The sequence below is a fragment of the Orcinus orca genome, chromosome 5 (assembly GCF_937001465.1).
Source record: "Orcinus orca chromosome 5, mOrcOrc1.1, whole genome shotgun sequence".
NCBI lineage: Eukaryota > Metazoa > Chordata > Mammalia > Artiodactyla > Delphinidae > Orcinus > Orcinus orca.
This window is the reverse complement of record NC_064563.1, coordinates 81,444,369-81,455,121: the sequence shown is the minus strand read 5'-3', so window position 1 is coordinate 81,455,121 and position 10,753 is coordinate 81,444,369. Positions and strand designations below refer to the sequence as shown.

The following is a 10,753-nucleotide window of genomic DNA, read 5'->3' as shown; positions in this document are numbered from 1 at the left end:
TGAGAATTGGCACTTTCCACTCTCACTGCCTCTGCCAAAGATGTCACCATGTACCCTCATTATAGCTGCTTGTGCCTCCAGGTTTTCTGGTGCCTTGCTGCTTCTGGTGTCACTGATGTCATTGGTGTCACCACCTGGACTCCAGGATGGCTGGCGCCTCCACCTTGTCTGGATTACGTGTGGCCAGAGCTGAGCCAAAATCTTAAGATGACTTGTGGCCTCTTGAGTGAGCATCACGTCATCCACATTTGCTATTTTTCTCAGTACATAGATAAAGGCATTCCAGGGACTTCCCTGGTGGCACAGTGGTTAAGAATCCACCTGCCAATGCAGGGAACACTCTTATATTGGAAACTCTTTTGTTCCTTTTGAACATTTTTATCATATGTACATGTTACACATTCCAAAAATTGAATAAAATAATACAAATAAATATTCACACAAAACAAGTTTTACTTCTAGATAATTTGCCTGCAAAAGCCCTCACACATGTATAAAAGGAAAAAAAATGCCTCTTGTTTATAAGGGTAAAAAACTGGAAACAATCAAAGTCTTCATCAGTAGGGGAATAAGTATGTAAAATATGGAATAGTATATAGCACTTAGAGGGAATGGATAAGCGGTAGATAGATAAATAGATAGAGATAAGTAGATAGATAAATAGATCTATCATAGAATAACACTTAAAGGAAATGAACTAGATTGATCTCTCTGTGTATCAACACGGAATGACTGAAAAATATATTAAGTAGAAAAAAAGCATAATATAGAGTATATGTTTAGCATAAAGTTTAAGTCGATTTTAAAAAACACACTAAATAAAAGTATAAAAAATGGGCTAGAAGGATACCAAACTCACAATGTAGCTTACAAGTGTGGAGAGCAAGATTGGGGGTTGGGGAGTGGGGAACTTGTGATATCAATAGTTTATTTCTTGAAAACAACTACCAAAATAAAAAAGGAAACAAATATGACCAAATGTTAAAAGTTTTCATTCTGGATGATAGGAATATAGGTATTTATTGTTTTATCCTTTGTGTTTTTCTGTATTTTAAACAGTTCTAGAAATGTAAATAAAAGTAAAATACAAACATCCAGCCAAGATTCTCCAGATAGATCTTTACTTTCTTTATAAAGTCAAGTCCACTTTAAACAATCAGCCTTGACATTATTAAAAAAATATTCCGTTAAAAAATAAAGTTTTTGTTAGAAGTTAAACATTGGGAAACTCTCTGGTTGTGGTTTCGGATTTCATACTTCAGATGCAACAGGATGGAACTAAGGTCAAAGAGAACGCAGGGAAGTTTGACTCTTGTTCCAGCACTACGCCTTGTATACACCCACTTGTTCCTCCACAGCCCCGCCTTCTTGCCAGCTCCTGTTAGCATATTCTGCTGATGAAGCAAGAAGACTTACTTCAAGACATACTCCCTTTGTCCCTTCAAGATGTATTTTCCCTTTGCCTTTTGTTCTTTGAGGAAAATAAAACCTTCTACAGGTGGAGCTTGTGAACAACACCTTCTTTAAAAACCAGAGCCTCCACCCTTACCTGACTACTTCAGCGCCAGCATCCTGCCCAGAAAAGACGCAGTTAGCCAAAATGATATCTGGAGGCTTAACTGAAGCCAAACCTGCCACTCCAGAAATCCAGGAGATCGCTAACACAGTGAGTGGATGCAGCCCATGAAAAGGTTTGATCCCAAATCTTGGTTTAGGTTGGCCCTGTGTTAAATGTGTGGGTGAACATCAAAACCAGAATATGGGGAAATGTGTGGTTTTGTTCAGGTTTCCTTACAACTGAAAAGTTTTTCAGATGAAACCTCTGATAATTCTAAATGTAAGAGTGATATTGAGCAAGTCATATCTCTTCTCTGAGCCTCAGGTTCCCCATTTGTAAAAGAAGAATTTTTATGGGATCATCTCTAAGGCTCTTACAATGTATGGTTCTAGGATTAGTAATTCAGTTTCTAATGAAACTTTTCTATTCTCACCAAGTGGAGCCAACATGTAATTAAAGTCTGAGGTTGTTAACAATTGATGAACTAGGGACTTCCCTGGTGGCACAGTGGTTAGGAATCCGCCTGCCAATGAAGGGGACACAGGTTTGAGCCCTGGTCCAGGAAGATCCCACATGCCTTGGAGCAACTAAGCCCGTGCGCCACAACTACTGAGCCTGCGTGCCACAATTACTGAAGCCTGCGCGCCTAGAGCCTGTGGTCTGCAACAAGAGAAGCCACCACAATAAGAAGCCTGCGCACCACAACGAAGAGTAGCCCCCGCTCGGCACAACTAGAGAAAGCCTGTGCACAGCAATGAAGACCCAATGCAGCCATAAATAAATTAATTAATTTAGAAAAAAAAAGAAACTGCTTATGGTTTTAAAAAAAATAATTGATGAACTAGACGTCAAATGCACTACAGGAAAAAAAATTTTAATAGATTGAATGAAGAGCAATATCATAAAGATGATCCACTTACAAACTTCCTACAAATCTGACTCAATGGACAATGTTTTAGTATTTGGAAGATGATTAAACTAGTAGAGAAGTGGCATAGTCTATGGTGATTCCAAAATTCATTATGGTGAAAATAGAATTCAGTGTGTTTAGCAGGTTAATACATTTTTCTAAGTGTTGTCTGGTTAGCCATTACATATATAATAAACATTTATTGTATTGCATATTTTATGAAAAGAAAAAGTATATAAATTTCTATTTTAGGTTTGTAAACTGTCGCCCTATTTTCTTGTATCATTCCTTCTTGCTTTTTCTCGCTGAAACTTCATTCTATGACACTGTTTGGCAAAGATTAGCTTGTTGTGTAAGTGGAAGAGATGGGATTCTCTATGTTAAGACACTGAGAAGCTCTCTAAGAGAGCAGATGCCTGAAATTCTACCACTCATTCTGTGGGGCTAAGTATTTCCCTTTCAAGAGTTCTTTTAAAAAAGTAGTTACTTTACAATAATGTGAATAAATATATGTGAAAGAATATTAGATCAAAAGTTTCAATTAGACACCAAGATACAAGGTGTCTTAGAAAGTGCACATTCCAAAGGATATGGTAATCCGGATGCAAGTTTTCAAAGGAAATAGCTAATAATAACCCATGTTAAGAGTAAAAAAAAAACACCCATGTTTTTTTTTTACACCCATGTTAAGAGTAAAAAAAAAAAAAAAAAGTAAATACCTTGTCATTTTTTCTTTCTTGAAGAAGGTAATATTAAGTTATTAATGCCTTCATTCAAATCCCTGTATTGTCAGTGTTTTCAAACTTGAATGTGCACACAGGTCACCTGGAGGTCTTGTTAAAAGACCAGATTTTGGGGCTTCCCTGGTGGCGCAGTGGTTGAGAGTCCACCTGCCGATGCAGGGGACACGGGTTCGTGTCCCGGTCTGGGAAGATCCCACATGCCGCGGAGCGGCTGGGCCCGTGAGCCATGGCCGCTGAGCCTGCGCGTCCGGAGCCTGTGCTCCGCAACGGGAGAGGCCACAACAGTGAGAGGCCCGCGTACCGCAAAAAAAAAAAAAAAAAAAAAAAAAAGATTGCAGCTATCTTGTTCGAGAATGTCCTGAATTACTTATCCCTGCTGATCTCATTCCTCTCTCCAATCTAAGACTTTGAACTCCTTAAGCCAGGTGCCATCATTTCTTGTATGCTGGGTGCCTTGCCCCATACTTCCCCTGCCCTCAAAACATAGGTAACAAATGTCCACAAATCACCTCTCACCAACCCTACTGTACTCTCATGTTGCTACCCAAACTCTCCTTTGTTACTCTCTAAAACTTCCCAAATATGACCTATCCATGCTGCCACCATTATCTTTCTATGCATTTTTTCCTAAATTATGCATAGTCCAAGTGTTTCTGCAGAATGATTACAGGTAGCCTGGGTCTTGGGTTCAGCGTGGCTTAAATCCTCAGATCCTGGAGAACTAGCAGCTTACAGAGATTCATGCTCTGCAGCAACAAGAAATGCTTGAACAGCTCTGGGGTAACTGCATTTTACCAGGCGCTCCTCCCTGGAATCATCCTTCCCCTGGTTGGGACCCAAGTAACAAACCTACACTGTTCCCTTCAACACCTCAACCACCACCATGCACGGCAGGCAGAGGAAGGTGAATGCCAACTGTGTTCAGCTCAAGGTCTGTCTGTTTACCACCAGACTCCGGACCACCATTCCCAGGTGCGCTTCACCCTCCTAGCACCCGTCCTGGGGGGTCTTTCAACAACAACCTGCCTTCTGAATAAGGTTTCACTGATCAGCTCCTTCCAACTCTGCCCCTTTTCCTCCTCCTCACCTGAAATCTCATCATCCCAGGTTCATAGCATCCAACAATAGAGCAATACAAATCTGTTTTACTGGAAAGGGGGAGCAGGGCTACGGGTTATAAGTACAGTGAACCTGCAATCAAGGCACACAGTCTGATAGGTGCCAGAGCACTTATAGAAACAAACCAGGACATTTGAAATCAACTCTCTGATGGAAAATTCTGGACTTGTGGACTGCATAGATACAATGGAAATGTTACAGATTTGGATGTGTTTCTAGGACAGATAGAAATAAAAATGTCTGATACATAGTTTAAAAAAAAAGATAAATCAGATACTCACTATTCAAGGCATTTAAAACGCCAAATAACTATAATCAGTAATTTTTCAGCCATTAGCAGTCATGTTCTCCTCACAGCCTTAGGTTCCTCATCTGCAAAATGAGGCTTAAATAGATAATTTGGGGTTTTGTGTAGAGATTAACCCTTCCCAGCTCAGCTCCTAACTTGACTGGTACCCAGTGGCTCAAAAGGATTAGGTAGGGGGGAGCAATAAGACAATGAACTCTTCCCTTACTCATTCTCTCTGCATGCTTGTCCACTTTTCTCTCTCCTGCGCCCTACCTCTTCCCATTTCTTTCTTTCTTTTTTTCCTTCACTATTTGTTTCCTTCCTTTCTCCACTTTTTAACCTTACTTTCCATCTCAAGAAAGCAATCACATTCCTCCCACCTATTCTGAATGTTACAGGAGAAATGGGTAGTGGTCCAAGAAGTGTTTGCCCTTCAAAAATGGTCTGAGAACTCAAAGAGTTTGCAAATGTCTAGATCTTTGAAAGCAATCTGGTACCCAAGCCGAGGCACAAATAGAAAAGGTTTCAAAATGCTTGCCCACTGATGGGAAGGACTGTGTGGCCTTGGGAGAACCCTAGATGCACTGGAGGCCTGACTAAAGCTGTATATGCACATAAAATGTTATGGGCTGCGGCTTCACTGGTGGCGCAGTGTTAAGAATCCGCTTGCCAATGCAGGGGACACGGGTTCGAGCCCTGGGCCGGGAAGATCCCACATGCCGTGGAGCAGCTGGGCCCATGAGCCACAACTACCGAGCCTGCACGTCTGGAGCCTGTGCTCCGCAACAAGAGAGGCTGCGATAGTGAGAGGCCCGTGCGCCGCGATGAAGAGTGGCCCCCGCTTGCCACAACTAGAGAAAGCCTTCGCACAGAAACGAAGACCCAACGCAGCAAAAATAAATAACTAAATTAATAAACTCCTACCCCCAACATCTTCTAAAAAAAAAAAGAAAAAGATGTCTACGCCCTAATCCCTGAATCCCTTAAATATGTTACCTTGCACGGCAAAGGGACTTGTGGGTGTGATTAAAGTAAGGGCCTTGAGATATGCTGTACTATTTTTGCAACTTTGAGTCTGAAATTATTTCAAAATAAAAAAAAATTTGTAATGAAATAGTAATTATGGTCTCCCATTTTTATTAATCAAAGACATGTTTACCTATTTGTAAATACATATTTAACAGATGTGTAAATCACATAAATGGAGTTCGATATAGCCTTGGTAATTTGTTTCCTCTTGTCAGCAAAAAATTAATCAGTTGATTTAAGAAAGAAATGGAAATTTTTTCGAGCCAAATTATGGATTATAACCCAGGAAGAACAACATCTCAGAAAGCTCTGAGAACTGTTCCACCCATTAGAAGTCAAGGCACAGGTACATAAGTTTTTCGAGACGGAGGGTTGTACATCAAATGATGTATAGTTGACAGTTTATTTAATCCAGATCTAAGCAGCATGGTGGTGGGTCATGTGATTCCTTACAAGATAGAGGAGGGATGTTATCTTTTAAGGAATTGTCTTGTCGATGCTAGGAGCATGTTAAACCATGTTTATGGTTGAGCAGGTATTCCTGCTGATGGGAGTGGTTTGGTCGATGCATAATGCAGATACAAAATGCAAAGTGGGGGGAGAGGGGAGGCCAAAGGGCAGAGAGATTTTGTTGTTGTTGTTTAAATTTCTCTTGTCTTGCCATTAAAATATGACTTTTATTTCACACTCTTTTCTTAAGGTTAAACCACAGCTTGAAGAGAAAACAAATGAGACTTATGAAGAATTCGAAGCTGTGGAATATAAAACTCAAGTGGTTGCTGGAATTAATTACTACATTAAGGTTAGAGTTCAACATTCGCTTTAGCACTAAAAGATACTGTTGTATTTTTCACTTTATGCAATGCTCCCTGTCTCCCCTACCTTATAATTTGTTCTTTCTCCTTGTCCTAAATCAAGATGCCTACCTAGCATGGTACTGCCCAAGTGGTAAACTCTCAAACTTGGCAGATGACGGTATATTTATATCATCTTTTTCTTGTGAATTTAGAAACCTTTCTTATATCAATTCTTAACTTAATTTCCAGAAAATGTATAGAAAAAGACTTCAGAATTCAGGGCATGATTAGCTTGCAGCCATGGCTTCTTCATGTGGGATCCTAGGATCCTAAAGATGTGGGACTGGACCAGATGCTATCTTGAAGCTTATTCCATCTCAAAGCTTTGTGATTCTATGTGTCTAAATTAAATGGGTTTAAGGAATGATTTGAATCATTAGCTGGGAAAATCATTTAAAACAACTTTTGCCCTTTAAATAAGAATTTTGATTAATATAATTTAAATATATTATTTTCGTAACTCAAATAACTAGTTTCAACTTGTGGCACTATAGGTGTAGTTTGAAGCAGTGGAGTATTAAAAGTCTTTTAAAAATTAATTTTATAGTTATATCAGAAAATTAAGTGATGCACTGATCCAGTTCTAACTGAAGAAAACTTTTGTGAAGTTATTGAGAGGGAACCAATCCAACAAACCAACCATGGATATTTGGAAGCCATTTTCAACCTTTTGTATTGAGAAGATGATAATTCTCATTTAGTAAATAATTACAACAGACATTCAAATGTATTTACTTAATCTTTACTAACCTACTTGACGAGGGCACAGTCTGGCTTATTTCTCTTTAACAAACAATTAACCACTTAAGATATAAATTTTTTTTTAATGTTTTCAGCAAAAAAAATAAAAATGTGTTGTTAAGCAGCTCTGCATGAAAAAATTACAAGACTGGGTCATGTGAAAAGATCAGCCCAAATTGGGAGATTGGGATTGACATATATACACTAATATGTATAAAATAGATAACTAATAAGAACTGCTGTATAAAAAAATAAATAAAACAGAATTCACACACACATACACAAAAATCAGCCCAGTCCTACCACATTTGAAGTCCTGGTACATGCCAGGTGCTGGGGTGCTACACAGGGGTGAGATCCTGCCTCGTCCTCAGAAAGCAATGGTCTTGTTTCCTCCCTTCCTACTTTCTTCACAGCTAGAAAATAATGGTTTCTAGTTAAAAGTGGTTTTGTTCCAAGATAAGAAACATTCCATCAAAATTGGGATCATTATTTTAATAATTTATGATTAATCTAAGTACAAAAATTTCGCATACTAACCAGCTCATACATTTCTTAAAAGGCCCATCAGAAAACTATCTTGGAAATTTCTTCCCTTAAGACCACAGTCCCCTTCCCTCCCTACCTCACCCTCCATCTGCTATCAAATTTCTCCTATGGGATTAAAGTCACTGACCACAGTTCCCTCCTTACTTCCTGGCCATCTAGCTGTTGACCTCTTTGATCTGAGACACTCACTCTCTGGATTTCAGATCTGGCTGGTGATGTGACCTCCTCTTGGTTTTCTCAAGTACCTGTCAAGAGGCAGGTGGTAAAATGGAAGGATTGTAGGCTTTGGTGTCAGACAGTCCTGAGTTTGAACACTTACTCGGCTTGTTTGACTGGTTAAAACCTGTGCGATCCACAGCCCCTCATCTTCTCTGAGCCTTAATTCCTTTAGCTTCACAACATGAATAATAATAACCTACTTTGCAGGGTGTTGTGTGGAATAAATGAACTAGAAATTTACTAAGCACTTATGGGGACTTCCCTGGTGGTCCAGTGGATAAAACTCCATGCTCCCATTTCAGGGGGCCCAGGTTTGATCCCTGGTCAAGGAACTAAAAGTTCACATGCCACAACTAAAGATCACACATGCTGCCACGAAGATCCGGTGTGCCACAACTAAGACCCGGCACAGCCAAATAAATAAATAAATTTTTTTTTTAAAAGAAAAGAAGTTTACTAAGCACTCACAATGTGCCAGGCACTGTCCTAAGAGCTGGGCATGTATTAGCTCATTTAATTCTGTCAACATGTCTATAAGTACGATCATTTCCTTCGTGTTGCTGATAAGAAAATTGCCCCCTTGTGAACTAACTAAGATCACAATACTATAAGAGCACAGCCAGAATTTGAACCCAAGTAGTCTGATACTTACCTATTAGCTGTGCTGCCTCTAATAATGTATGCAAAAGCTGGTGCCCTGTTCCAAGCACAGAATAAATGTTTTTGAAATGTTACCCCATAGAGTGAAACTAACACAGATGTTGAAGTTTGGCTTTGTCACTTATTAGCTGAGAGATTTATGAAAAATTACTTAATCTCTCTTAATCTGCTCTGCATCTGTAAAATGGTCCTTGTTCCACCTTTCTTCTTGCCTGGAACAAAATGTAAATATAATCAAGTATATAAGATGGTCATCATAGTGTCTGACTCATGGTAAACATTTGATAAATGACATTTATTAAAATTAGTTTAGTTAGATTTATATATAAAGAATGAACTAGTGGTTACCTGTGGGGAGAGGGAATGTGGGAGGGGCAAGATAGGGGTAGGAGATTAAGAGGTACAAACTACTAAGTATAAAATAAATATGCTACAAGGATATATTGTACAGCACAGGGAAATAAAGCCATCCTTCTATAATAATTTTTTTAAATAAAATAAAATTAGGTTAGGAAGGGACACCAGAGCACAATAAATATTATTCAAAGACAAAACTTTTACTGTCTGAACCAAGAACAAAAGTGGGAATTCTTACCATAGTTTTCTAGGTCCCAGATTCATGCCCAGATTACCATTTCAATCTTCATACCAATGATTTCCCAGCAAGATCCCTTTACTTCAGAAGGGAAACTAGACTCTACACCCCTGGGTCCTGCTCAGTTTTACCTATGGGCATTTATAAAGCAGGTTCTAATATAGATATGGGAACCACACATCCCAAATTCTCTAGGGCAATTCCGATTTTCTTCTCCTTGCTCAAACCATGTGACAAATAAAGTATCCCAATTTGGGAGTCAGAAAATGGAAACATCAAAAAGACTGTCACTTGTTTTCTTGATCTGTGCATCTTTGAAAATGAAATGCAACTCTGGACTTTCATTTGTGCACAGAATATAGTAAACTATAAAATAAAATAAACCTAGGACCTATGTCTCTTGCCATGCCTTTAGCCTGCCCTTTCTCTCATAAAAGAAGATGGAAGGTTTATGTAAACTAAGGGTCTAAGAATGGTGGTCTAGGAATGCTATTCCAAAAGAGCTTATTGCAGCTAAATCTTTATAGATCTGTAGATCTTTCATTTGACATGGATCCGTGTGAATGAATCTCCTTTTTCTTTTTTTCTTTTTTTTAACTTCCAGATACGAGTAGGTAATGATCGTTATATTCACATAAAAGTATTCAAGAGCCTTCCTCAACAAAATCAGTCTTTGGCACTTACTGGCTACCAGGCTGACAAAAGCAAGGATGACGAGCTCATCGGCTTCTAGCAACATGTTCTGAAAGCAGTCGATTCTTTCCACTGTCTCCTGATTAATGGCCCCTGGTAATAAATGTAACTATCAATAAAGAAGTATTCCTTTTCAAATAAATTAATCTCTTCTACTAGCTCTCATCTGTTTTTTTTTTTTTTTAAGATGTTGTGGGGAGCTTCCCTGGTGGCACAGTGGTTGAGAGTCCGCCTGCCTATGGAGGGGACGCAGGTTCGTGCCCTGGTCCGGGAAGATCCCACATGCCGCAGAGCGGCTGGGCCCATGAGCCATGGCCGCTGAGCCTGCGCGTCCTGTGCTCCGCAACGGGAGAGGCCACAGTAGTGAGAGGCCCACGTACCGCAAAAAAAAAAAAAAAAAAGATGTTGGGGATAGGAGTTTATTAATTAATTTATTTATTTTTGCTGTGTTGGGTCTTCATTTCTGTGTGAGGGCTTTCTCTAGTTGTGGCAAGCGGGGGCCACTCTTCATCGCGGTGCACGGGCCTCTCACTATCGCGGCCTCTCTTGTTGCGGAGCACAGGCTCCAGACGCGCAGGCTCAGTAGTTGTGGTTCACGGGCCCAGTTGCTCCGCGGCATGTGGGATCCTCCCAGACCAGGGCTCGAACCCGTGTCCCCTGCATTAGCAGGCAGATTCTCAACCACTGCGCCACCAGGGAAGCCCTCTTGTCTATTTTATATATGAGTAAAATTACTTTTTCTTTCTCAAAATCAATGCTATAGCTTGAGATTAGAAATTCCATACAAACTG

The 10,753-nt window shown here is 39.7% G+C and overlaps 1 protein-coding gene across 1 annotated transcript; it reads left to right on the top strand.

Moving 5' to 3' along the window:
• The first annotated feature begins 1,479 nt into the window (after positions 1 to 1,479).
• CSTA (cystatin A) lies at positions 1,480 to 10,120 on the top strand. The gene is made up of 3 exons (XM_004278559.3): positions 1,480 to 1,666; positions 6,349 to 6,450; positions 9,874 to 10,120. The coding sequence occupies exons 1-3, from the start codon at positions 1,601 to 1,603 to the stop codon at positions 10,000 to 10,002; spliced, it is 297 nt and encodes a 98-aa protein (XP_004278607.1). The 5' UTR covers positions 1,480 to 1,600; the 3' UTR covers positions 10,003 to 10,120.
• The last annotated feature ends 633 nt before the right edge of the window (positions 10,121 to 10,753 follow it).

Coding starts and splice junctions, on each gene's coding strand:
- CSTA (XM_004278559.3), top strand. CDS start 1,601: ATGATATCTGGAGGCTTAACTGAAGCCAAACCTGCCACTCCAGAAATC. Junction 1,667..6,348: donor TCCAGGAGATCGCTAACACA/GTGAGTGGATGC, acceptor TCTTTTCTTAAG/GTTAAACCACAGCTTGAAGA. Junction 6,451..9,873: donor GAATTAATTACTACATTAAG/GTTAGAGTTCAA, acceptor TTTAACTTCCAG/ATACGAGTAGGTAATGATCG.